The sequence below is a fragment of the Grus americana genome, chromosome 1, assembly GCF_028858705.1.
Source record: "Grus americana isolate bGruAme1 chromosome 1, bGruAme1.mat, whole genome shotgun sequence".
In the NCBI taxonomy this organism is placed as follows: domain Eukaryota; kingdom Metazoa; phylum Chordata; class Aves; order Gruiformes; family Gruidae; genus Grus; species Grus americana.
The window spans coordinates 62,428,818-62,456,305 of NC_072852.1; the positions used below are offsets into that span (position 1 = coordinate 62,428,818).

The 27,488-nt window shown below is 45.5% G+C and overlaps 1 protein-coding gene across 5 annotated transcripts in view; it reads right to left on the minus strand.

Moving 5' to 3' along the window:
• The window catches only part of STAB2 (stabilin 2), an 88,802-nt gene that overhangs the window by 4,107 nt on the left and 57,207 nt on the right, over positions 1-27,488 (minus strand). For 3 of the 5 annotated variants that reach the window (XM_054828409.1, XM_054828391.1, XM_054828418.1), the window contains 26 exons: positions 27,020-27,096; positions 25,351-25,476; positions 24,756-24,829; positions 22,729-22,800; positions 19,878-19,997; positions 19,373-19,420; positions 17,998-18,081; positions 17,750-17,896; positions 17,235-17,360; positions 16,848-16,907; positions 16,161-16,337; positions 15,989-16,078; positions 15,083-15,229; positions 14,053-14,109; positions 13,489-13,612; positions 12,278-12,427; positions 10,331-10,435; positions 9,831-9,938; positions 8,958-9,151; positions 7,785-7,926; positions 7,301-7,434; positions 6,015-6,180; positions 5,671-5,777; positions 4,884-5,003; positions 3,942-4,100; positions 1,657-1,764 (listed from right to left, as the gene is read on the minus strand). In XM_054828409.1, the coding sequence (XP_054684384.1) occupies positions 1,657-1,764; positions 3,942-4,100; positions 4,884-5,003; positions 5,671-5,777; positions 6,015-6,180; positions 7,301-7,434; positions 7,785-7,926; positions 8,958-9,151; positions 9,831-9,938; positions 10,331-10,435; positions 12,278-12,427; positions 13,489-13,612; positions 14,053-14,109; positions 15,083-15,229; positions 15,989-16,078; positions 16,161-16,337; positions 16,848-16,907; positions 17,235-17,360; positions 17,750-17,896; positions 17,998-18,081; positions 19,373-19,420; positions 19,878-19,997; positions 22,729-22,800; positions 24,756-24,829; positions 25,351-25,476; positions 27,020-27,096 (3,022 nt within the window). Of the gene's footprint in view, positions 1-1,656; positions 1,765-3,941; positions 4,101-4,883; positions 5,004-5,670; positions 5,778-6,014; positions 6,181-7,300; positions 7,435-7,784; positions 7,927-8,957; positions 9,152-9,830; positions 9,939-10,330; positions 10,436-12,277; positions 12,428-13,488; positions 13,613-14,052; positions 14,110-15,082; positions 15,230-15,988; positions 16,079-16,160; positions 16,338-16,847; positions 16,908-17,234; positions 17,361-17,749; positions 17,897-17,997; positions 18,082-19,372; positions 19,421-19,877; positions 19,998-22,728; positions 22,801-24,755; positions 24,830-25,350; positions 25,477-27,019; positions 27,097-27,488 lie in introns of those variants that run through there. The other 2 variants (XM_054828400.1, XR_008577448.1) reach the window with 2 other exon arrangements.

Below are 27,488 nucleotides of genomic sequence, written 5' to 3' on the forward strand. Positions count from 1 at the left end.
TTTGGTTTGCCTTCTGCAGCTCTGTGGCCTGATAGACTGGTATCATGGAGGTGAGTGGCAGTTTTGGGGTGATGATAAATTTGAGGGATCCCAGGGCATGCAGCCACTCAGGCTGCAATCTCCCCAAAGCACTGTGCTCTTTGCTGGCAGTCCAGGAGGTGAGGAGGGGTCTGGAAATGGGTAGGAGATTCATATGCTCTTATTCTTGCTTTCCTATGTGACGCCCTAGCTCCGTGGTCTCCTGCCTAGACAACTAATTATTAAACTTACCCTGGCAAAAATAATCACATTGTTGTCTTAATAGATATGCTCTGTTCATGTATTTTTTAGAAAATGAAGTAATTTACATGGTGCAGCTGGACAGCTAAATATTAGAAAACATTGAGTTGCCCTCTAGCATGTGAAAGGTATTATAAAGACTGTAATATCATGCTGCTGTAGACTGACAGAAATTGCCTATTATTTTGAATCATTTTCAGGCAGTAATTTATGCTTTTACCCAAGTGTGTCATTTCCTACTTCTGAGGATTGTAGGCTGCAAGGGATTTTTGTGAACCGAGATTGTGCAGGCATATTACTGAGCTTCTAGGAACAAGAAGGCTGGTTTGTAAAGGAGAAAGGGTTGCTCAGAACAAAATGAAGGTGAGAAATAGCATATTGATAGGATTAACCTTGTGGACCAAGGAAGCAGCTGGTTAGCCGCTTCTGAAATCAGAGCTGGGATGGGTTGGCTGTGAAGGTAAGTGAGGCTCCTCCAGCGCACAGAGAGAAGGATCAGAAAGAGTTACCCCAACAGGAGGGAAGTTCTTCAGATTAAAGAAGTGGTGAGTCTTCTTGCAAGATCAGCTTGAGCCTGTGTTGGGCTGTCACAGAGTACCCAGAACAGACCTGGGGAATGCTAACACTGCACATCTGAACACTTCGTTAAGGAAAACATTTTGTACTGGCAAAAGGTGCTCGCTGTGCGCCTTTCCCAGGGGCAGCAGGGATCGCTTCTGTGACACGTCCCAGTTGTGCTGCAGGTGGACAAAATGCTTTTCCTCCCTTTTATACACAGCAGTGAACTTTGCTGGTGAGGAATGAAGAGAACAATGCTCCTGCCTTCCTGCTGCTGGGACCAGCAGCTGGAATTTTCGTTCCAGCTCGAAGCAGTGCAGCTGCTAATTTGACTTGCCTCCACGGAAAGGACGGCACCCCTAAACTGTGCTGTTCTGCCATGCCCAATTTGCTTTGGTCTTTCTAATGGGAGAGATAATTGGATAACTGGGATGGCTCCAGGAATTCATGCAGGCAAAAAACATACCTATTTTCAAAACACCTTGTTGTTTCGGATAGGAATGAACTCAAAGCCAAGAGCAAAAGGTTTTCCTTAGAAGCTTGAAAGATCTTTTTGGAAGAACTGAAATGGATCTTTATAAAACCTCCATTACAATAAACACGGGAAGAACTAGTTCAGGCAGAAACATTTTGAACAAGCTGCACTGGCACCTTGTTCTCAACCTCTAATTTTCTTTCAAAGTAACCTTTTAAACTGAAACTGCATGTATATGGGAGGGAAACTGGGAATGTATGAATGTCAGCAATGACTTTGGGATGATATAAACCACAGCAACTTCCCACCACTCAAAAAATAAAATAAAATTACTATGTACTTACAGGTGTTGGTGGAGCCTTTAAAGGCTCTGAAATGACGTGGATTATCCCATTGGAAGCGATTATATCCCACTCAACAATAGCACTTTGGTCCACATATCTGATCTCGCTCTGTCAGGAAAAAGAGCAATGAGAGCCGAGCTTTGACCCTCCTCCATTTAGGACTGAAATAAACCTTGAGCCTATTTCCCTACCTCACTTACAAGAAAAATCAAGTTGGGGGCTTGCACTGGACATCAGCCTGGGGTGGTCCCAGGTTGGTCGTGACTCTCCTGTGCATGAAGTAGCCATCATCATTACCTGCATATTGTCTTCAGGCATTTCTTTGTAATATTTTTTTTTTTTTTAAAATCAAGGGTTTTGTGATGTTTGTGCAATTGCCACGCTGTGCTTAGGAGCGCTGTTACAGCTGCAGCCTGCCTCTGTTACAGCTGCTTTCTGTGCTGAGGATGACACTTGCACTGAGTTTGCTGGCTCCAAAGAGCTGGGTCAGCACTGGCCGGGAGCTGCTGCCCACAGATTATTTGGTGGCCTAGCGTTGGCGAGCTGGAAGGTGGTCCCATTTGTCAGCTTATCGGGATGTGATAAGGGAGAGGGATGGGATCAGCCATTGCTACCCCAACACTTCCCCAGTCCTTGACTGCTTCGAGCCGATCCTGAGTCTCTCCAGCATTTTGGAAGGATGGGTTCATGGGTGTCTGTGCTATTGCAAACTCTGCTTTAAATTGCATCGTAGCAAAATGGTTTCTCCTCGGTGAGCAGAACTGGGAGCTGCTGCCTGCTCTTGCCCCTGGCAGGAGGTGGTACGCTGATGCTGGAGCACAGGGCAACTTTCTGTGCCCAGGGAGGAAGGGGCTCTGCCATGGTGGCACCGCAGAGCGGAGTGGGAGTCACACCATGTCCTCCTCCCTCTCCCTCACCCCTGTGCTGCCCTGGCAAGGTCCTGGGGAAAGCTGGTGGGCTCCAACCTCGTGTGTGGGGACAGGTGGGTGCTTGGACCATGGGTGGAAAGTGGCTGCCACCTCTCCTTCCCACCCTGCCCCCCCCCCGCCAAGCATTACTGCAGCTGGGGGAACCAGGGGCTTCCTCAGGTCCTCCAGGGAGGAAGAGGAACTACACATTTCCAACCAGCTTTGAAGGGCAGGAGAGAGATTTGTGTTAATGAGCTCAGAATCTCCCCTTGGCAGCTTTTGAAGAAAGGAGGATTTTTTTAAGGAAAATCTCTTCTAACTCAAATATCAGATCAAAGTGATCCAAAAGAGCTTCTGGCATGCTAATGAGTGATACAGGTAAGCCTTGTGCTGGTGTACCTGATCTCTCATGAGGGTATACTTTATTAATGTGATTACTGGATTCACAGTATAGGGTGATTTTAAAAATATACATCGTAATTCTCATGCCAAAAGAATTTCTCCTGGAAGGGGAAGAAGAAAGGGAGCAAAGGCAACAGATGAGTCATTTGTGCACCTTTTCCTGCAGCACCTATTTCCTTCTTATTGGTGTCTGTGAAAATCTCCCCCTGTGCTTGGCATGTTGGACGCTCAACTTTCCCTGGATCCAGCACCATTCTCTAGAGCACATTTGAACAGCAAGCCCACAGACGTAGAGTTGCTTATTTTCCTATTCAGCTACACTGCATCACTCACAGCAGAGTCCCAGCCTCGGTCTCAAGGGGTTGCTGTCACAGATGTCATTTGAAATGCTTAGGCAGTGAGTATTTTCTTAATAAAAAATCAGAAGTTGGGTATGCTTTCAAAGGATGTGTTCCCCTAAAATGTCAAAGGATACTTTCCATTTGCAAAAAGGATAGCAATTTTTGCATTTAAAACCCACTGAAATAGTAATAAAAAAATGCAAACTACTGCTTTGTCTGCTTTAGCTCTGAGCAAGGCTGTGCTGGCCTCTCCCAGAAGGTTACCAAGGAACTTTACAAATGCCAACACGTTTCTTATCTCTCATCTCTCCTGCCTATCCATCTCCCACAGTCCTGCAGGCTGAGAGGAGTTGAATCAAGTCTGTATCCCCATCCTGCCATTCCTGCAGGCCACCTGAACAGCTTCCTTTGAGTTCTGCGGGTCAGAGCTTGGGCATTTGCAAACTTATAAACTTGCAGTTTGCCAGCTCCCATCCTGCAGTCTCTGGGCAGGAAAGAGCCTTCTGAAGTCAGCCTCTCATTGCTGTCCCCCACAACCTTACCCAATTGCTCTCCTAATCGGTGTGTCACCCAGTTACGGGGTATAGCCTAAGGGGGGAAAAGCACGAAGATGGGAGATCTATTAAAAAGGTACCTGTTCGGTGGGGGAGGCTTGATGTTCCTGGCCCCTGGTGTTTGTAACAAGTAGTTTTTCCCCTAGACGAGTTAGAAGAGTGGTTCCGTTGGTCAAGTCCTCATAAAACATTATGCTGGCGTTAGATAAATGATACTCAATGTCTCGCCCGGAAAGTGTCTGCAAATGAGAGCAAAATACAAGGACCATTAAATGATCTCATTAATCATCTGGATTTAGCAGGAGGCTAAGTGCCCGTGACCTTTTTCCCTCTTTGCTATTAATGCTGTAGCAAGTGCAATATGGGATAAAGGCTATTGGGAAATCTGGATGCGAACAGTGGGATCTTCTGTCCCCGCTGGCCTCTGATAGCTGCCTGCAGCAGGCACCACCTTGATTCTGGTGGGACAAAGGCTTTTACTCTTTCGTATGATGACCTGAAGTGATGAGCTTTAGAGAGATTCCAAACAGCTTGAAGATGTAAGCCAGGGTGTAAACCCATGTGAATTGTTTGAGACAATGTTTGATTGAAAGAAGGAAAAAAGGGATAAGCACAGAAATGAAGCTAGAAACAGCTTACCTAGATGCCTTTAATGTATTTGTGGGAAATACCAAAGCTGTGCACTGCTTTCTTCAAATAACTGTGCTCGATGTTAATAAGCCAGAGAAGGCTTCATCTCAGGCAGACTCCTTTATAACTGGGTAACTAAAATCCCTGACGGAAAAGTCTCTGTAGCGACTTGAGCACTTGATAACCTTACACTCGTAACTATGGAAAAGCAATGGAAACGATGAACTCGCCTCTTTCAGAAGCACAGTTTAAACTACGTGGGGTTACACGGAAGTCATGTTGTACTATGATTTTTTTTTTAAACTTAAATTTCACCGGGATACAGAAACCCATAATGGCTGTTTAAAAAGTGTTATTAAAATGAGGAAGGAATAAAAGAAAACCACCCTGACCTCATTTTCCCTTAACCCGCTATCGTTTGGAGCAAAGAGAGTGGCGTGCACTGACAGGTCCGTGAGGTACCGCAGGAACTCTCTCCCCTTCCTGGAGCTGTTGGAGTAAGCCATGATGTCCTAGGCAGAAAACAAAATCCAGCTTTACTAAAGAGCAATTGTGCGCTCCTGTGTTGGGAGCTGAAAAGATGAGACCGGATAAATAACGACAAAGAAGCTTTCTTTTATTAGCCATGAAGCAGCTCTGGAGTGACGTTACAAAAGAACGTTTGTATTCAAACCCCAGTTTTAGCTGCTGATGTGATGAGCACATCTTACACTGACTTGCAGGAGTTGGGCCCTTGTTGTCTGTGAGGCTACTTACACATAGAATGCCTTTCCGAGTGGTGGCAAGAAAGGGAGCCTTTTAATGTTTTGCCTCTCCTCAGCAGCAATTCAATAAAGTTACACAGCACTGTGCTCCTTTTGACGCTTAAAAAGCCAGGAGCAGTTGTGCACAGAATCTTCTTTAAGCTAAAGCTGCAGCAGCATTTTATTTCAAAAACAGTTTCAGAAACCTGAAACCTCTTTGGAGCAAGTAATTAAAAAAACAGTAGAAAAAAGTTCTGATTTTGACGGTGCAGATTCAGACGTCAATTTAGATTTAGACTTTAGATTTCCTTTGCTGGTGCGTTGTTGTTACCTGTATTTGCCGTGCTAGTAAAGCAAACACTGAGATACAACCCGGTGGCAGAGCCTGCTTCGCTCCGCTCGCCCGACCGAGCAGCGCGCCAGCTGTGGGCCGTACCGACAAGAAGTTGGTCAGCGTTGGGAAGGACATCAGCACTTGCAGCAAGTTCCCGCTGCAGGAGAAGCCGTCCCCCACGTAGCCTGGCTTGCAGGTGCAGTTCACCTCTGTAAGGTACAAATGCAGACAGCCGCGTGGGCAGACGCCCTTTGCTAGAAGGCTTTAGGCTGTCCTGTGCCTGAAAAAACAACTTGGAGGCAACAGATTGGGTTTTTTTTTTTTTTAATTAAAAAGAGGCGGAGTCTCTTGCAGTGTTATTTAGCAGTCTGTGACTGAGCAAGGGAACCTAAATCCAGGCTGCTGCTCTGCTTTGCGCAAAGGGATGCAGCAAAGGACCCTCTTACCTTTCTCCCTGTAGCAGAAGACGTCCCAGGTTTCACTCAGGTTGACTCTTCTCCCATAGTCCACGATGCCGACGTACCCGGAGCCGCAGTTTGGGGAGGAGAAGGCAGTGGGGTAGCCCACTCTTTCGCCATCTAGCCAGCCGGCAGCGCACAGGTGGTACCTCGCCTGCAGCCGGCACAGCCATAAGGGAAAAAGCACAGGGGGAAGAGCTGGGTGGTGGGGCTGGGGTGCTGTGGAGGGAATGGACGATCCTCCCTGGGGCCCTCAGGCAGCACCCACCCCACCAGCCCTCTTTCTGAGGGTCTGAGCAGGCTCTGTCTGTCCGTCCTGCAGCCTGCCCTGTGCTGAGCTTTGGGCCAAGGGGACGCAAAGAGGGGGCACTCCCAAAAGTCAGTGGCTCCCCATGCAGGAGCCTTTCCTGGGAAAACCTTCCCCAAGCCCAAAGCCAGGCAGGGTCAGAGGTGGGTGTGAAAGCCGAAGGGGATGCGTGATCCCACTGTGTGCCAGCCCACCTTCTGTCGGCATCAGAAGGGCTGACAAACCAGCTCAACATAGAAAATAAACCCCAGGAGCACTGGAGCCAGCCCCGTTGCCCACTTTGCTGCTTTGAGGGAAATATTTAGACTACAGGGCTCAGACGACACGCAGCTCCAGCTGCAATCTGCATCTCCTTGGGCAGCAGAAGGAGGTTTACATGCTGGCCACGGTCCAGCCTCGCATTTTGCTAAAGGTGTCTCTAAACAGTGAGCATCTTTCTTCCTTCCGCAGATGGGAAGGAGCCAGAAAGGCACATTCAGTCTGACCCACTCTTCTAAAACAAGTTTCACAAACCCAAGATGTGATGCTTATCCCACTGATGTCAGCCATTCCTTGTCTGTAACACAGTCAAGGAAAAGAATATGGAAATAGCTCTGTGAAGTTAACAGCCTTTGGGAAAAAGATTCCTGGAACCTTACGTTAAAAAAAATAATCTAAGCATAATTCTGAAGTGTGCATTTCTTTAAGAAGTGTTAATATTTAAAACTCCCATGAAAATACTCTCTAAGTGACTTTACCATGTCACCCCAGGATCACTGGAAACGAGAAGTTGGCAACTGCTTTCAGTGCTGTATGAGCAAGCATGAAACCAATAAACAGTCTGAAAACTGCTCCCCGGGGCACAGGGGAAGGAAAGGAGGGACAATGTAGCTTATTAGCACAGAGCAGCCCCCTTGCTCTTCCCTCCCCATTTACGCTGTGGGTAGGTCTGCTCCGGGGATCTCCTCCCGCAGCGAGGCTACCTCACCTTCTGTGCGTACAGCAGCTGGTTATACGTAGCGATGGTGGCTGACTCATTGGCACAGGCCTCCTTTGCCTTCTCGTAAGTCATTTTGTACTGCCCTTGTGGGGACCGTAAATGGAAAACCCCAACCGTGGTATCTGCAAAGAGAGAGAAGAACCAGCTCTTCCTGAGGGGGTTTCCATGTCTGGATGCAGTCAACTGTGCCATACAAATACCTGTGAATTTTGTGAGTTGTAGTGAAGACAAATTGATCCCTTACAGGTAATATTCCTACCTGGAATACCCTCATTTGTTGCTTCATAAATCCAGTATTGCAGAGGATTTAAGCACATGTTCTAATCATGCTTAAATCTCATTGTTTCAAGGGGATATAGGTAGAGAACTGGGTGGACTTATAAACACAAGGAACCTGGCCACTGGCTTCACTGCAGTGGCACAGGGATGAGGATGTCCCTGTCCCGTGGCGTGCACGGTGTGTCATCCTCACCTTGGAAGTGGAGATCGGCACAGTCAGCGTCGGGGTGGCACTGCCCGTTGTCTTGCAAGCAGCGGTCGAGAGGGAGCTGCATCACCGAGCAGTTCAGCCCATCACCAATATAGTTATTTTTACATTTGCACTGGCGTTTGTCCTGGTCAGAGAGAGAAAAAAAAGGCTGAGCCAAGTAGTTAACTGACATAAAAGTGGTATTTCAAGCAACATTCTGAACTGTTGGAAAAATTTCACTTGATATAGCCAGGAATGGACAAACAGGGAAGTTGCTACTAACAACTGTGATTCAACAGAGCACAAACTCTGATTCTGACATTTATTCTTCTAAGCAAAACATTTACACATGCGGTTGAGTGCTTTGCTGAATTAATAGCAAAGCATAACTCCATCCACGAAGCATGCATTGGAGAATTATATGACACATAATTAACAAAAATAGATGGCAAACCAATCAGAATGATATTTAAATGACTGGGCATGGGAGCATGAAAGGAATTTTCTGCACTGATAGTAATAAAGCGAGGAACATAAACTAAGCAGGAGTTGGTGACATCCAGGGATTGTGATGGTTGGCAGCTGGAACCGATTAGCGACAAGGCTTTTCTAGATAGCTCCTGGAAGACACATCAGGCAAGCCACCAAAATGGAATGGACAGATGATCCCAAAAGCACCAGGACAAATGCTGGATCCAGTCACCGGCACAAGTTTTCCTCAACAACTTTGACCGTGCGGGCCAAGGAATTTGTATCACGTGGCTGCAGAGCTTTTTAAGCTGAGTCCAGCCAACCAACAAGTGACGCTATTCTCCCAACTGTCCCCAGGTCTAGCCACCAAAATATATTCAGTTTCAATCCAACAAACTCCTACTGCAAATAGGGATATCCAGTCAGGGAGAGCTAAGAAGGGGACAGAAAAATTACACATGCAAAATATCCCATCTGCTGTAGTACCCCTTTCCCTAGAGCAAAGATGCCAAACTGTTTCTCACCCCTCAGCTGAAAGGATACTGAACTGATGTGGAAAGTTGGCTGGAGCTACGTAAAGGTTGTTTTGGAAAACAGGGACTTGGAAAGGTATGGAGTATGATCCAGCCACAGAAAAGACTTCTGCTGGCACCAGGAAGAAATGCCTCAGGCTTCCCTGCTGGTGACTGAAATCATTCAACTTACAGGTCCTATGACAATGCAAATGGCATGCTCATGGCAGCCTCCGTTGAATCCGTCGGCACAAGGATTTATTGGAAGGCATGTAAAGCCATCTCCCTTGTACCCTTTCTGGCAGCTGCAGAAGACCTTCACCCCAAGCTGTGTGCATTCAGCTGCCTTGTGGCACCCGCCGTTGTTTTGTTTGCAAAGGTCTGCAGCTGCACGGGGGAAAAAGAAAACAGGTGAGTAAAGTCTGCTTTTAGAGGATGATCTTCACAAAGACAAACCACTTCCAGATTTTTAAGACACACTAAGAGTACTAGAACACTTGTTTGGGGGAAAAAAACCTGTTTGAGTTTCCTGAGGCATTCCTGAACTTGTGCAAAAGCTGTCTGTCCTTCTGGGCTCTGAAGCCCTTGTCAGGATTTAAGAGACATGGAACCACCCCCAGAGATTCTGCTTTGCCTTTTGGTGGCCCAAGAGAGCTGCTCTTTTGGGGACTCTGCTCTGGCCAGGGTGACTTTGGAGGATGTGAGACACCTAGCTCAGAAAGAACAACTGTTTCTGCAGTGATGTCACTGGGGAACTGCCTTAGTGCCTAACGTCATCCAAGAAAATCCTGTAAGTGAAACACTGCTGAAAACCCTGCTGTCTCCAAAACCTGACGGAAGCACACTTCTTGCTCATACTCCTCCTCGGTAAAACCTGGTGAAGCCAGCCACTTGCTTCAGGCAAAACCTGATCTGTATATATCCTAAATTTGTTACACTCGCTGCACTGTGGAAGTTGTTAGGTTTGATAGCCAACATTTCATACCGGGCGATTACTGCATGCAAGTGCATGTGTGAGAGGGGACGACCTGATTTCTCGTAGCAGGCTGTGCAAGAGGGAGCTCACCTGTGCATGTGAGCCCATCCCCGTTGTAAAATGGCTTGCACTGACACGTGTTGTTCTCCATGCAGACGGCGTTGGTGGAGCAGCTTGGGGAGCACATTGGCTGCAGAGCTGTGGGGAAGGCAGAAGAGCTGGGATGAAAATGCTATTTATATTGCAATGCCCTTGTTTCATGCAGAAAGAAAAGTCCTCACACCAGTCTTGCTTGGAAAAACCTGTAAGACATTTTTTTTGACTGCTTAGCTCTCAGGTAATACCTTCCCTCATGTAGCCCAAAGCCCCTCCACAGGGAGGTAAGCACTTATATTCCCATTTCACAAAGGAGGAGACAGGGAGGTGAAGGGACGTGTTCAGAGTCCAGAGCAGAGTCCCTTCCCCTCCAGTGAAGGCTTCTGATGTTATTAACCCTTCCTCTCTCTTCTCTACACAAACCCTCTGTTGAATTGCAAGTGCTATCAACCCGTGGCTCCACGCGACAGAGCCTGGTGAGAGGAGGCAGAGACCTAGCTTGGTTTCACACAGCCGGCCAGTCCATCCTGTTTCACAGAAACACCGTCCTGTTCCCGAATATCCTTCGTCACACTGCCCGTTGGTCTTGCATTCGCAGGCTGCAAAAGAAACGCAGAGGGATCACATACAGAGCTGCCTTTGGGAAAGGGGAAAATCTTTCCCTAGGGAAACGTCACCTAGACTGTCAGTTTATATACAAATATTTATCAATTACTTAAATAAATTTAACCTCATGGTTTTTCACCATGAGGCCAGTCAAGCAGTGGGCCACACTGTCCAAAGTGGTTGGGCAGTTTCCATCCTTGGAGGTTTGCAAGCCCTGACAGGATAGATCCTGAACAACCTGGTTTGAGCTCAGAGCTGACCCTGTGTTGAGCAGGGTGTTGGACTAGAGACCTCCCGAGGTGCCTTCCAACCTGAATTATCCTATGATTTTATAACTGACATTCACTCACTGTGCCTCTGGAAATTAAAATGAGTATTGATCTGCATTGTGGTAGAGTAGCAAACTTCACAAAGAGCTATGGCAGGAAGGAGTTAATGGCTGAGCTGAAGATCCAGCCTGATCCTGTCCTAACGTGCAGCAGCTGCTGCTTGTGGGGAAGCCTTTTAGCCAGAGAGAAGGTGTGCAGAGGGAGAAAAAGTGTTTGTTTGTTTACTGCTTGGGAGAAGGTCTGACTGACTAAGGAAACCAAGTATGAGGTTAGTGACCTTTGCTGTAAGACATGGGCAAATTAGTTGTAACTTATTTATTTAGGTTTTAGATATTTTTATGACTAAAAGCTTCTGAATTCCTTTTGCTCCTTTTATACATGGAGTGTTACCCCTTGTGCCCTGCAAACTGAAGCATGAGGGACTGATTTAATCTATAGGTGATGCTTTTCCCAGTCTTTGATATCAGTCCCTATGATAACTTACATACTGAATCCTTCTTAAGGAATTATTGGTGGTTTTCTGTTTTATAATGTGATGAAGTAGCATTCTTTCTTGCCTTATCCCTCTTCCTGACATACTGTTGCTCAAAGAGGAAAATGATGTGGGACTAGGGAAGCTGTTTCTGTGAAGACCTGGTCCTGCTGAAAAGGAGTTTTACCCTCTAGTTATCTTATTTTTTGGCTGATGTAAATATGCATTAAAGAGAAGGGGCTATAAAACATTTTTTCTGTTAGACCACAATCTGGGTCAGACTGCTAGCTCACAGTTTATGCTGTGTTGTGCTATAGAATTGATAAATTGCAGGTAAGCATACTCTTGAGCATTGGTATCCAAGCCTGGTGCCTTGCCTCTACCCCAAGAATACCTAGCCCATAAACCCCACCATATGTGCATCATGAGCACTACAGGTGCACATGGTTAGGATGGAAGGGTTAATGTTGTAGCTTCTCATCTGAAGGCTTTATGTTGGGAAAACACTTAAGTTTAAAGGGTGATATCAATCCTAGTTCCACCTAGTTTACATTTAAAACCACAGCGAAATGGATTATGTGAACAGTTTCTTGGCTGCTGTCCCTCTTCACAAACTGCCTTCATTTTGGTGTCCTTTTTCTTCTCTTCTGCAAAAGTAGTGTGTGTGACCTTGGCGTTCTGCAATCCTTGAGGAACCACATTGCTAAAACATTGTCTTGCCCTTTATGGGGATGGGGGAGGCTGTGCTGTACTTGAAAACACTTGTTGATGGAGGTTCTGTCTCCATTCCCTGTTACTTATGTACCATATAAGAATAGGAGGGGCCTTGCAGAGAAAGCTAAGTAAGCCTCTGGCCCCCTGCCTTCTCCTCTCTTCTGAGACCTTGTGCCATCCCTCCATGTGAGAAGGCACTTGGCAAAAATGTTGGTGTTGAAAGGAGGAAGCATTTTTTTTGTTTGTTTACTTAACCCATCGCGGACCAAACAGTTTAGGTGTGACATGGGCAACAGTATGGAAAGGGAACTTAAACGTACGCCTGCAGCTGGAGCCGTATCTCCCTGGCAAGCACAGCTCACATGAAGTCCCGTTGAAGCCGCTGTCACAGCGACACTCTCCCGTCCCAGTGTACCCATCATCGCAGGAGCCGTGGTTATTGCATGGGGTCTCTGAGCCCCCTGGGCAAGCTGGAAAGTTTGGAAAAAAAAAAAAAAGTGGATGTTTAGCTCAAGTACATGTTTATTCATCGTCACTGTTCTTTATTTATTGTTTGTAAAAATCCTTGAACAGGGAAATGCCTGTAAATGCATCTCTGTTAGGGTGTGTAAAAGCAGCTGTGACACTTGGGACTGCAAGCCTCCTGCTCAGAATTCCTTGATAGACTTTTACAAATGCTGTCAGATCAGAAAGGTGTTGTGGACCCTTTCAGCCTTGGGTCTGGGTGCTGTTAACCTGGCTACTTGCTCATTCAGACTCATCAGCGAAGGGCGCTGCCCACCCCCTGCCCAAATCCAGCCTTGCCTGTGTACCTCTGCGTGCTGCTGGGGTGAGCCCAAAGGGCAGCTTGAGCTGGGATGGCCAAAATTGTTTGAGAGCCTCATGTGTGAATCCAAAATTTGGACAGAGTGAGCTGGCAGGGCTATGTGTGCCTGGATCTGTCTGTCAGCAGAGATCCTAACCTGGATCCTGACCCTGTGTGCCCTCATGAAGCCTCATACTGTTCCCCTGCGGGGCTGGCAGGTGAAGAAGCACACGGTTAGTGTCTGCTAACAAACAGCTGGAGATAAGGCCTCCCAAACTGTCTTGCATCTAGTTAAAGCTACAGTTTCTGAGCTTACACGCTAGTGTGTGCACTTGCATGTGGCTGAGGAATCATACGCTGTGTCTCTGGTGTGTCCTGGTATCACTGCCATGAACCTGATGTCTGGTTTTGCGTTACAAGCCCTTTCAGCTGGTGACTGAGTTGCCAGGCTTGGTTATAGCAGGGCAGTCTTCACTCTCTATAGCATTCCCTTAGCTTGCTACTAGCATGGAGTTTAAAACTTGCTGTAAATGTGAAAAAAGAGATTATCTGGAGTGGAAAAGCACTAATACTTTCTGTGTACGTCAGCTCTTGCAACAGAATTCCTCCATCTTGTGGCTTGTGTCCCCTCATGCCCCTATGCCAGCTCCCGCAGTTCAGCCTGCTGGGTGCTACACAGCCATGCTCGGGGAGGCCACGGATCGGCCGTGGGGAGGGGGGTCCTACCTTGGCAGTCTGGCCCAAAGTAGCCCTTGCAGCACTTGGCTGTGTGGATGACCATGGAGCAGTTCCTACGGCAGCCATCCCTCCACAGCCCATAGGACCTGTACGTGCACCAGTGGATCCCTTCCTGGGTGTTGCATGTGCCGGCGTAGAGGAGGGGAAAAACACAGGAAGATGAGTGCTATGTGGAGGCTTTTTCCTCTTTAAAGCACAGTTTCTGATGTACGTTGAATCAAAATGTGATGTGTGAGGCCCCCACCTTCTATTTGATTCCCGACTTGCTAAGCACCATTAATGAGGATGGAGGACCTGCTCTGAAGTCACCTGAAGCACTGGCTACAGTGGATGCTGTGCGAGACCGACAAGCCCCCTCACCACCAGTGTCTGGGTGTTTGCCCAGGGACAGCTCTGTCCCAGAGGCTTCATGGCATTGCTTAACAGTCCAGTCTCACTGTTGAGGGTTCTCTTTTTATTTTTTTTTTCCAAAGCAACTTATTCTAGTTCGCTTGTGTGAAGTACAGAGAAGAGCAGTTTAGACTGCTTAAAGGCAAGATTTTAGCGTCTTACCTTTGGTTTTGTTCCTGGAGGGCATTTAGAAATACTGAAACAGCTAACACAATGCCCCTGTTGTGCAAAAGAGGGGGAAAAAAAAAAGGTATATTAAAATAATGGCAACAAAAGGTTATTTGACATGGACAAAAAGTCTGTTTTATGAGAGCAGCAAATATGAGCAGAGCGTAGGCTTATTATAATCCATTTCAAACATAAGAACTCTGGAAAAAGAAGAGGAGAATAACAACAAAATAGTTGCATTGATTTAGTGCCATGAAATGCAATAAATTAATTTAGATGCCAGAATGTAAGCTTTGGAAGAAGAAACTTTGCCCTGGATTTAAACAAGCAGGGAGGAGATGGTGGATATTCTTCGAACAGATATTGACATGGGCTGCATCAGATCTGGATGTCTAATTTGGAATAGAGGTAAATAGTTACTTTTCAGGAAGCACTGACCAGATCTGAGCAAATAATATCCATTTCATTTAACAAAATAATGAAACAAAAGGTAATTTGGGCAGATGAGATAAAGAAAAGTGTTGGTTTTATAACTGAAATATAAATTTCAAGAGGTTAAGACTGACTACATGAATTTTTTTTTTTGCTTCTAGGTATTTTTCATACATTTTAATTAAACTGAAGTAAATTTGGTCTTGAAACCATTTCAAAATGGGTTTCGAAACTTCCTGTTTGTGGGACACATCAAAGTTCAGCGGAAATTTCCTCCACGCTAACAGTCCCTGTTCAGGCGAGCTAAAGGCTATTTCTGTGAAAGCAAGGAATGTGAGACTGAGAGCTTGGCCAACAGACTGGGCGGTTCTCTGTCTGGTGTCCTTAATACCCTGTGCAGTTGGGACAGCAACAGTTGTGCTTCTCAACCTTAGCTCTAACCAGCGTGGCACATGAAGTCGCCCTGAAGCAGTGGGACGTACTCTCAGTAGTACTAAACCTGCTGCGAGTGTTGCCCTGGTCCCTCTGAGGACAGGGTTTGGCCCTTGGGCTGTGTCTTTGCCAGGGTAGGGGCCAAAAAAAGGGGACTGACCATGAAATCCATGGTGAAGAAGCTGTCGCAGCGTCCCCCCAGGCTGGGGTCTGTCAGCAGGCAGTCGATACCATAGGCGATGCCCCCGTCGAACTCCAGCTGCCGCTGCACTATCTTGCACTGTCTGTCGTTCAGGAAAAGCGCGCCCTGAGAGATGGGATGGGGAGAGAGGGGTGTGACGAGTCATGAGCCAGTCTTCCTTGGGCCCAGGCTGAATCCAGGGCCTCAACTGGAGGTGGGGATAACCCTCCCTCTGCTCTAAACCAATCTGGGGACCTGTGTTCCTATAGCTGAATGCTACAACATCACAGATGGGGAAGACTTTTTCCTTTTCTGAAGGGGAGGGAGTATGCCAGCTCGATGTCCACAGGTTTACCTTATGCATGTTTAGGCTTAGTCACATTTTCAGAGGCAGATGCTTGCCAGGGTATTATGTGGGTATGATCTGGTACATTTGCAAAGAAAAACGTCGTAGCTTAACAGGTGCGTGCGTGCCTGCAATCTTAGCTTGTAAGTGCTTACAAACCAGAGTTTGCATACACATGCTGCATTCATAGGGTTTCTCCCAAAGCCAGGTTCATCTTGATAGTTTTCCATTGTGTATTTCATTGTAGGAGAAGTTAAAATGTGCTGGTATTTCAGTTTTGAGGTAACTGAGAGCTGTTTTGAACAAGTAGTATTTTACAACACAGAAAATGAGAGCTCTAAGGAGTCTGACAAACCATCTAGTCTGCTGAATCTGTTGGAGTGGCTGCCCTGGTTTTGTGGCTGTTGGGCTGGCAAAGATCAATTGACTTTTGGTGCCATTGACCCTTTCTGGGGGCTGTGCACAGGTATAACGAGATTCGCGTGAGCGGATCCTGCAGCGGGGCAAGGGGTAAATGTGCCGGCAGGGTGAACACTTACAATCTTCCCGTTATCCCCACAGCTAACGCTGAGGTTGGAGCCCTGCAGGGTCTTCAGTGAGGTGGAGTGGGGTAGCTGGTAGGCCAACACCTGGGAAGGAAAGAGGGGAGATGCACATGTATGGGCTTGCGCATCTTGGCCTTGGCAATGCTCCTAAAAGGCAAGGGCTTACCGCAGCATCACGGACGATGTGGAATTTGAGGTACTGCACCAATTTGTCTGTGTTGGACTTCTTGAAGAGGAAGTCCCGCTGCTCCTGTGGCAGCCCACGGATAGCAGTGTCTGTGGGCCAGAAGAGCGTGACGGGTTTGTGAATAGGATCGTTGATCAGCCCAAGCAGGTTGTTTTTCTGCAACATACCAAAAATTGGGGCAGAGGATTAATGCTCCATCTAAAATGACACTGACCCTATGGGGTGAATGTCTGGTGTAACTGGGATGCAGTGGGCTCCCTGGTCACCAGCCTGCAAACACCATGACTTTAAAAAACAGATACCTGAGCTGAGCTGCCCAAGTTGAGTTACGTGCCCAAATTCTCAGAAGTGCTTCATCACCCAGGGCTGCCCACTGAAAACCAGAGCTGACAGCCCAACTTTGGGCTCAAAAAGTCATACTTGTGTCAAACCTTGGCTGTGTGATTTGACATATGGTAGGACAGAGCTGAGTGTGTGGGGTGGAAATCTGGTTGTGGGTCTTTTCAACATCCCTCCACCTCTGTGGAGGTCACCAGGGTTGTGTTGTGAGCCCTTTGGCTACACTGAATACCACCCTGCCAGTGATGCCATGTGCCATGTCTGTGCTCTTTTCTTTAAAAAGTGTTTAAAATCATTGCCCTATGGCTGCTGTCTCTGTGTCCTTACCTCTAGTAAACTGCTGAACAGGATGTATCCGTGTTTGGCTGCAACCATTTTAAGGCTTTCCTACGAAGAAAGGCATATTCAATAACTTATCTAATAAATAAACTATATGGCTATTTAAAAAGCATATAGTATCTTGCTTTACCCTGTAAGTCACCCTTTGTTATGAAATCAAGGGCACGTAAAAGCCCTGTGCAGAAGTCCTCTTATACTGTTCTTAGTATAAATGTTATATTTTAAAATAATTCAGGAATTACAGTTAACTTATTCAGCAGGGTCAAACTATGTTTGTAGAGTATTGCTGGGTTTTTTGTGACTTGGATTATTTATATATCTAACAGTAACTGTGGAAAAGCCCCTGGACTGAGAATGACAATGAGATGCAAATACCTTCTTAAGGGGGATATCCTGCATATGTGATGGGACCAGAATTTGGTTTATGACATGGATCACGCCATTTCTGCCAACAGCATCACTGAGTATAATTTCAGCTTGATTGTTCAAAACCAGTGAGTTCTGGAAAGGCAACAAAAACACTTTTTCTGTGGAAGCTTGTGAGAGGGTGAGGCCAGTGACAAAATTCTTTGAATCGGTAAGCCCAGACCATCCTTTATCTGCAGCAAACAGTAGCTTCACTTTTAATAAATTGCCCTTTGCTTTTTGAAACTCTTGTTGTGCTCATAAAGCCAGAGTCTGAGGATAAAATAACTTGTGTCAAAGCAAGGGCTGTACAACACCACCCTTCGCATAGCAGCTAAGTGCTGAATGGGCAGTCTTCTTTTAATGCTGTTTATTTATTTTTGTGCCTCAGAGAAGGAAAAGGAACCCTTCAGGTTTTTTAAAGAAAGCTGAATGAAAGCAGACTGTTTTGTTACTCTGTCCCCTGCCTCTTCATGCTGTGTTACCTGAGAGTAGCCGATGTGTATCGGGTCCCCCTGGAGAGAGGTGACGTTGGTGATTGCTGTCAGGTCGTTGTACAACAGACTGGCACAGCCCACCATATGGTACCGGAGGACCTGAGGCATCACTCCTTTGGCAATCCAGTACTTGACCTGCAGCAGAAAGTGGAGGGAGTTGAGAAGCAGTTGAGCGAGGCATCCGAATCTGAAAACTCACGGCCAGGTCATTGAAAGTGTCTGGCCTTCTTACTTACTCGTGGGTCGCTGTTCAGTACGTCTGTGCGAGGTACAAACAGAGTGAAAGGGCCGGGGCCTGCAACATCTCTGATAGACAAGGCCTGCCAGATTTAAGAGGACAAAGCAGTAATGAGTCCTTAATGCACGTAATGTCACACAGTGATGGGGACAGCCCTGCTGCTGCTGCACGTTGGGTTCCCTTCTCTGCAATGCAGGGATGAAACTCTTGTACAGTGTGGCCTTTCCTTCACAGCCCTGTCTGTCACCTCTGCCCATGGGTGTCAAATGGAAGATTTTTTTCTCTCTGCTCTTGTGGCTTATAGCCAAGTCTCTCTTTCTTCTGCAATAATGGCCATGACAACAAGAGGGAAAGCTCTCAACCAACATGAAATGTAGGGAGTGTGGAGAGGGCTATTCCCTCTTGGACAAGGGAAGGTGAATAAATGTTTTCATCTTGAGATAGTCAAGTGTGGATATATGCATATGTTTGTACATGCATTTAGCTGATACATGGGTGCTTGCACCTAGGATTAGATTAATTACTGTGTGTTGGGTTGACCTCATCTGGATGCCAGGTGCCTACCAAGCCACTCTGTCGCTCCCCTCCTCAGGAGGACAGGGAAGGGAGAAAAATAAGATGGAAGAAAACCCTTCTGGGTCGAGATAAAGGCAGTTTATTAAAGCAAAAGGCCACATGTGGAAGCAACGGAAAAACAAAAGACTTATTCTCTACTTCCCATCAGCAGGCGATGTCCTGCCACTTCCTGGGAAGCAGGACTTCAGTATGTGTAGTGGTTGCTCCAGAAGACATGTGCCATAAATAATGAATGCCCCCCTTCCTCCTCCTCCTTTCCCTTAGCTTTTATTGCTGAGCAGACATCATGTGGTATGGAATATCCCTTTGGTCAGTTTAGGTCAGCTCTCCTGACTATGTCCCCTCCCAAGGTCTTGCCCACCCCCAGCCTATTGGTGAGGGAGGGGAAATGTTGGCGAGACAGCGTTGATGTATGACAGCACTGCTCTGCAGTAGCCAAAATGCTGGTGTGTTATCGACACCTTGCTAGCTACCAATGCAAAGCACAGCGCTATGAGGGCTGCTGTGAGCAAAAGGAACTCCATCTCAGCCAGACCCAATACATACCGTTAGAGGTACAAATGGACCTGTGGTATTGCAGGCACTTTGCAATGACCACTGACAAACTAAAATAAGAAAAGAGCTCTGCTGAAGTGAGAGAAAGCCATCTGTCTATCATGGTAGCAGAATCAAAGCTAGAATATGAGTCTTTGAACTAGCAGGCCAGCATACGGATTTGTGCTGCCCTGAGGCTCAGGGTAAACAGAGAATTACTACCTGTACCCCCCCAAAAAAAACCCCGTTCAACATTTTCTTACCTCTAAGTGGAAATAAAACCTAGATGTGTTGGAGTCCCTGAGAAGTTCCTGCAATCAAGAACAAGACTTTGTAACAGTGCTGCAAATGTGAGGCAACATCCATGGAGTGCAAACAAATGCAGCACTCGGACAAGAAAGGGAACTTCTGGTTTGGAATAAAAGCTGCCCATCTTACCTTGCTCTGTCAAAGAATAGGCTTCTTTGAAACCTAAAATTACCAGTATTAACTCGCTAGTACTGCAGTCATAATGATTGTCCATCAGGTTGGTTGGTTGGTTGTTTTGGGGGGGGGGAGGGGGGGGTGTTGTTTTGTTTTTTGGCAGGTAAGGTTATCTTGCAGCATCCTGTTCCTATTCCTGGTTTCTTGGATTTGGATTATTTCAATTTGTCAGGTAGATTTAACAATTTGTCCAAGAAAAAAAAAGGAATGTTTCAAGAGACAACCATTGTAGTAAATAACTATCTGAAGAAAAATAAGGGACAGCAAACACGTGCAGTGCTTTACCTGGAAGATATTGCCTCGACACTTAAATCCATCCCCAATGTAGTTAGGTTTGCAGGTGCAGGTCCTTTCTGTCAGTTCGGTGTCATTACAGATGGCAAATTCACTGCAGCCACCGTTATTCTTGTAAGATCAAATTTTAAAATATTTAATTCCTTCATTGCCAGGTGTACAAAAGAATTCTAGTTCACCGCTTTTTTTTTTTTTCCACGTATATGGCTTAGAAAGACTTAATCCCAACAGCTTTTTGAAACCTGATCTTACTGGAACTTATGATGGTATATACCGTCTTGCAAACAATAAAGAGCATTTAAGGTTCATAAGAAATAACTCTCTATGCAGAGGATGTAGCTCTGATTCCCTCCTTATGTACATTTCATGGTGCTATAAGGATCCAAAAGATTTCCATGCAAGTTTTGCTCTGGACCTTTAGGGATGAGTCTTAGCTGTTCTGCCAAAGCAGCATTGACTTACACTGAAGGGAACTAATTACAGCTGTAAATCACTTTCGTGGTGCCAGGAGCCTGGATTTCTGGAAGAACATTAGCACAGGACTGTCTGTTGTTCTCTATCTGATGGCCTGGGCCAGCTGGAACGGGGACCTGCCACATGTGCTCTCCTCTAAAGCATCTCCTGTCTGCCCCTGGGTCCACCAGCAGCGCAACCTTAGGCGTGGAGCAGCAGGAAGGCCTCTGTGCTAAGGGGAGATGTTCCTCATCCAGAAACAGTGTTTTAGGGTTCAGAGCTCTGCTCAGTCACAAGTAGGTGCTCCCCAGTTAGCACCTTAGTTTGCAAATAAGTTTCTATCCTGGACAAGAGCAAATCAGGAAAAACTGAGAGGCCATCTTGTTTTCTTTCCTTGCGCTCATTTCATGGTGTCCTTTCTGTTGCTGGTCATCTCAGGGATCCTTTCCCATGGGCCACAAGTGGGAGCAGAAGCTCCTTTGGGAGCTACCAGTGGGGCCTGACCTGACAGGCCATAGTGAGTCCTGGCTATAAGTAGTGGGTTTGGATGCACTTGCTATTTATTTGGCTACCTTTACATGGACTGTTGGCAATCTTGAGTTTGTCATAGCTTTTCTTGAAGCTTTGCTGCACAGAGGTTTAGCCATAGTGAAGCCAGATTAGCCTCTGGTCTGACAGTGACACCTCATTACATATGTATATATGTGTGTGTATATATAGATATATAAAATTAGCCTGGAATAATTGGCTGATTGGAAGCAAAGTTGCTGGAACAGGGCATAGGAAAAAGCAAAAGCGTACAAAATCATAGGAAACAGTAGATAGTAACTTTGAGTTCCCCTTCCTCCAGCTTCTGGTTTTGCCCTTGCTCTTTCATCTCTGCAGCGTTCCAAGGTTAGAGAAAATCTGCTGACAGGCCAAGCTGAGGGGGTGAGAATTATTGTCACTGTGCTCAGAGCACAAAGGATTAACGTGCACAGGAGAGTGGATATGTCCGTGCTGCAGCTTGCCAAGAAGCAGAGCAACGTGGCTGGTGCAGGGCATCACGTTGCTCGCAAATGCATGGCTTGCAGCGTGTGAGCTAGCTCGTGCGAAACGAATGTGGCTAATTCTCAGCCTGCGGTGATAAGCGAGGGACAGAATGAGGAATGCCATGGGAAGCCCTGTGCTGCGTGTTGTGGGAAGGAAACGGTTTCTGTGGAGACTGCTTTTTTTTATTTTTTCCTTTTCATTTCTCTTAACCTCCCCATCAAGAGAGGTTTCCATCCTCCCACCCTGTCTGCTGTTTCTGTATTCAGTAATCCGCCTTTGCTACAGCTTGCAGCGTTGCTATCCCGTATGATGCATCCACAGGGATGCATTTGGGATGCAGCCTATGCGTGGCCACAGGAGATGAGGGGCTCTGTGCTTTGACTGCTCCATGGGAGCTCTGCCCTAGGTGAGCCTGCAGGCTGGGACCTCTGCTGGAAACATCTGCTCCAGGGAGCCCAGCCGTGCCCAGGACCCTGCACCTGGATTGCCCCAACATGGATTTCGCTGGTAATGACCCAGCAATGTGAGGCCTTGATACTCTGATTTGGCTGCAAAAATTTTAGACTGAGAAGGGGATTTGTATTTTGACACTTGATTGTGTCTCGTGTTCAGAGTGCACAGATGTGGTCCCAAATCACACCATAGGACTTAATGAGAGGAGAATATTAAAAATAAATAGGGGTTTTGATGTACTGTGGGCTATTCTCTTTGGTTCCCAATCACTTGGCTGCTAGAACTGGTCCCTGAGCGTCAACAACCTAAACTTTAATTTCTATTTATTTATTTAGTTACATTACAGGTAATATGCAATAGATTGCACTTCTTTTATAATTTCAACCAAGCTCTTTAATCGTCTTGTCTAGAAGCTGCATTTTTTTTTTTTTTTTCCTCCCATAGTAACTGAAACGTTGGCAAGCCCTCAGGGTCCCAAACACAAATTTATATGGTGGATTTCTATATAAATTCTAGCAATGACAAAAAAAATCTGCTGAGAAGACATGACTTGCGTTTTACTACTACAGATTAGGCTCTGTGTTTTTTAGATCTGAAGTGGTGGTGGTGGTTTTTTGGTTTTTTTTTTTTTTTTTTTTTTTTTTTAAGACTGGGTCCTCACTTGTATTATGTCCAGGCTGTGGTGCAGGCAAAGCCCTTACTGCATGTGTAGTTTCTAAAACAGTGGTGGCACTAAAGTGTGTACTGGATGAAGCACACCTAAAAATTAGCTAAGCTAATGCAAGTGGATTCTGGGCATATGAGGTCCCAGATCTACCCATCTGACTTAGTTTTGAATGCATACAACCCCCAAAATTTAATGATTATAACAAGACCGTAATACTCTCCTTAAATGGATACTTACTTGTGAACACAGACTGATATATGCGCATCTTTTACCGTCTCCAGAGTATCCCTTCAAGCAATTACATACTGCCTACAAAGCAAAAACAGAAAACATGCATACATGGAAAGATGTTTGACTCTTTTCAGCACACTTATATTTAATTTACTTTTTTCCAGATTATTTCATGGTGATATGGTGTACATCATCTCTCCCACAGCAGTTTCTAGCCAGTGTGAGTCTTACCATAGGCTAAGATTGGGGAATAACAATTTCCAAGAGGCTCTATCTGCCCTTTTTCTGCCTATCCATCTCTTGTCTCTCCTCTGCTGTCCTGGTCATTTGAAATGATTCCTCTGACACCTGCACACAGTCATCTTGCTGGCAAAACAGGCTAAACCCCTAATTTGTTTCCCTTGTTTTATTTGCATAGGTTGGCACTCTTCTCTCTTCCCTTCCTGTTTTTTGGTGGGTGGTTGTTTTTTGTGGTTTGTTTTTTTTTTTTTTTTAAGCGATGAAACATATCTTCAAAACACACTTGGAATTGTGTCCTGATGTTACTGACAGCTTCCCACGCAGCGATTGTGCATTTGACACGTCACGGTTACTGTGTTTTGCGCTTGCAGTTATCACAAAGATGAAAAATTAACATGGATGCAAACAAATGAGTTATCTTCCTCTCCAATTCACTGCTTAATGGCTCTCAATTTAGAATTCACATTTAATATGTAGGAGATTGCTGCAGAAATCTCCTTGAATTTTCAGAAATAAAACTGGTAGGCAGTGTAATAGCAGTGGTTTATGTATCTGTACGACTGAAAGCCCTACAGAAAGCAGACTCATTTCTGTCCTTTAAGTCTGCCTCTGCTGCAATGGGATTTTGTAGTGGAGGTTATTACTGCTCTGATGTTACTATATTCGCATGGGTAAGGAAGCATAAATAATCATGTTGTAGCTACTACTTCTATCCCCAGTGTGGGTGTATGGAAGAAAATAGCCATTACCTGTCTTGTCTAGAGGGATGGGGAAGGAGTTAAGTGGGTCTGTGCTCCCACCAGAAACGTACTGACTTGGAAGTGTTTAAGGCCAGGTTCGATGAGGCTTTGGGCAACCTGGTCTAGTGGAGGGTGTCCCTGCCCACAACAGGGGAGTTGGAGCTAGACGATCTTTAAGGTCCCTTCCAACCCAAACCTTTCTATGATTCTATGACTTGCAAATGAGAGTCAAGGCAAAGAGTTAATTGATCAGTACTGGCAAAAAGTGCTGATGGGGTTATTGCCCCTCCTGTCCCTGGACGGCTGGAAGGCAGGAGGTGGCCTCTGACTACTGGTCACTGTTTCCTGAAGAAATGCTGTTGTGCAGTGTTTGCAGGAGGATTACAGTCCTGCCAATATGAAACTATAAGGGGGGATGATAACTGCTGAAAACAGGGAGTTCAGCTTATTCTGAAACTGTTAGAAAAATAAAAATGCTAATCTGTGTCACTTAATTGCTTGGGTCAATTTGCTGCTTATTTCCTCCCACCAGTCCTTTTATACCTCTTTCTTTTGGGACAGTATGTGGTACTTCTGCATGGGAGACGCAGAACAGCAGAGGGGTGAGCGGATGCTGGTATGCTGTTACCCCTATACGAGAACTATGATTCAGGCTGTTTTATTTCCTTGTGAATATGTTTGAGCTAGGCTGGGAAAAGGGCTAGTCTGAAACAGTTTTTTTTCCATAACAATAAAAGTAACATTATCTGGCAATACTTTTAAACTGACAGGTTTTCACATCAAAACCTCCCAAAGGAGAAAAACAACCACTTGAAACAGCAAAACACTGCTTTCCTCTGCAGCTTTGAATTTCTTTTACTGAAATTAATTTTTTCATGTTTGTCCACACTCCCCCTCAAATACTTTTTTGAGGGAAGCATATGCTTTTCAGAATTTTTGTTTCTAAATGGAAAGGTGGATTTCATAACAAAGTTGAGATGGGGAAATCTTTCTTTACCCATTTGTAAAAACACAATGCCCAGTCTTACTTTTCTGCATAGACAAAGTACTCACTTGATTGGGTCCAGTCTGCGTGCATTCTGCATTTCTATCGCACCCACCATTGTTCTCCAGACAAGGGTTGATTTCTTTATAAAACAGAAACAGTATAATAAAGAGTGACTTCTGAAAACCCAAGAAGGGAGAATTCCAAGTAAAGCATACTAGGAATGCAGATTTCTAACAACTGTGACTCAATGAAACTCATTCCCTTAGCTACTTAATACCTCAGTCTAGGTCTTGCAGTTGTCTTGGTGAAGGCTAAAACCCTGCCGTCAGCATTTCTAAAACCATTCCTGGGGAGGTATGGTACAACAATGTCTAAAAGTCTTAGTTTGCAATGGTCAGAGGCGTGTGAGTGTATCAAGCTGCTGAAGATGGGGTTTTACTTGTTGAGATCTCTTTAAATAAGCTTTGGTGTCACACCACGCTACTGTAGTTGCCTGGTCTGCCAAGTAGTATCAACCATGTGGCACCCAGAGATGCCTTTGGCATCAGGGTCTGTGGTATCAGGAAACTGCACTTCTGGGTCATACTGGAAGAAGGATCTTCCATCTACAGGAAAACTCCCTCCTATAATTTTCCTCCTTGAGACATTGTGAACGCTTACCGATGCAGACTATTCCATCTCCAGTGTACCCAGCGTTGCAGACGCATGCTCTATTGCCAGGCGTTGTTCTTCTGCACTCTGCCTTGGCAGAACAGCCACCGTTGCTGGTCTTGCAAGCATCAATAGCTGAACAGTGACAACAACCCAGATTAAAACAATGTGCTTAAATGGCTTTTTGCTTTTCAGGTTAAGCTGTCTCTATCTTTTAAAGCGATTTGCTAACATTTTCTGAACACAGAACCTTTCTGATTTAAGAGGCTGTAGACTTCATTAGTGCCAGGTATTGAATATATCTTATTGATTACATGAGGGAAAGCTGAGAAGATGGTTCTAGTCTGGAAGATAATAATTCATCCTGGACTGACTTTCAGTAACTTCCCATCTTCTGATTCTGCCCATTCCAGCCAAGCACCAAAAAAGGGACCCTCACGTTCTTCTCTAGATTAAATAGCCATTTGAAGCTTTCCCTTAGCTTGCCTTTTTCTGCACACAGATCAAATGGCCTTCTCTTGTGTGAGGTCTGGACTCTGATACTATCCAGCCCTCCTGTGACAAAAAGTCCTGGTTGTTATTCGGATGGATATTCCTGCTGTTTCTCCAACCCTGGATGGGCAGAGGCTGGCAAAGGGTTTGCTTGGGTTACCCCGAGAGCAGGGAGGGAGGGAGCCTTTTCTGATCTTCAGCATGAATAAAATCAGCCCAAATGTTGCTTTGTTTTTGCCTCAAATGAGCCCATATTGCTGTTTCAGCAGCTCTAACAGCCAGACTGGGGAGATGACTTGTCCTTTAACTGGTTTTGCCTGGGAATCTGGTATAGGAGAAATAAGGGGTAGTGCAGAACTGCTATGGGTGACCTGTCATCCAGCTCTTCCTGCACATGGGGAATTTCCTACCAGCAGATTAAAATGGATTTGGTTGATTTGTGCCAGAAGAGTAAATTATAGTCAGAGTATGAGTGCTAAAATCTTGGATTAGGACCCTGCCAGCCATTGTAAGTAGACAAATATACTTCTGTTCCCAAGAGAATTAGCATTTTAATCAGTTAAAAATTAAGTAAAACAACTGTAAAATTAATTACAATCACTGTAGCCGGAAGCAGTCCATTTTGTAAGTTTGGATATCCCAGATGCTGGGAGGGACACCTAGGATAAGGTGCTATTACCCCTTTCTGAGGGTCTCTCAGATATCTCTGTTCTAAAGAAGTTGATTTTACCACCCCAGAAATTGGTGCGAGTTCAGACAGCTGAGAAAATGGTAGGGCTGTACAGCTTCCAATAGCTGGAAGTGCTATTGTACCCTGAATTGGCCTCTCTTCGCTGGGCTTTGTTGGGAAAAGGAGTAAAAGTCATAATCCAGGTTTCATTACTTTGCAAACAATGGGGTCTGGGTTGTGCACGGCATGTTCCCTTTTTTCTGGTCTCCCTTAGCACAGTGCCTTGTGACTTGGACATTTTGAGCCCTTTGTTTGCTCTGAATCTGCACCTGTTGAGCTCTTACTCATTTTGAGCAAACTGGCAGCAATTCCTGTGTTTTTGTTTTTGGTTGTGGTTTTTTTTAAGTGGTGCATAGGGAAGTACTCATCTCTCGCCAGCTCCACTGTGACCACAAAGTATTTCAAGCGTTTGTTTTTTTTTTTTTTCCCAAAAGAGAAGAAACAAAGTCCACTTGCCTGTGCAGAACGTCCCATTCCCCTCGAACCCAGCTGCACACTTGCAATAGGCAGTGCCATTTGATAGGAGAAGGCAGCTAAAGAAGTAAAAGAAGGGAGGTGACATTTAGGAAAAAAAAGTAGTCAGGAGCCCTTGGTTTTGTGCATTGTTCTGAAGGCAATGTCGTGTAGAAATAACAAAGCATTTAACCATACTGTACGATGTAGTTGCAACCATAAAAATGAACCTAGCTGGACCAAGCTTTCCAAATGCATTCTGGATGTATTATTTTAAGTATTAAAAATGCATGCTTTGGTCATCGAGCGTCCTATTTTCTCATGCAGAACTCCAGAAGTTGCATGTCTACTCACCCAAAAACTGTGCATAAATTCTTGTTTGTGTGCCCACAATTTATTGAGGGATGCAGCAGAATTGATCTGCCGGGATGAGAGCCAAGAGTCTGAGTCCCCTGGGTTCAAGCCTGTTTTT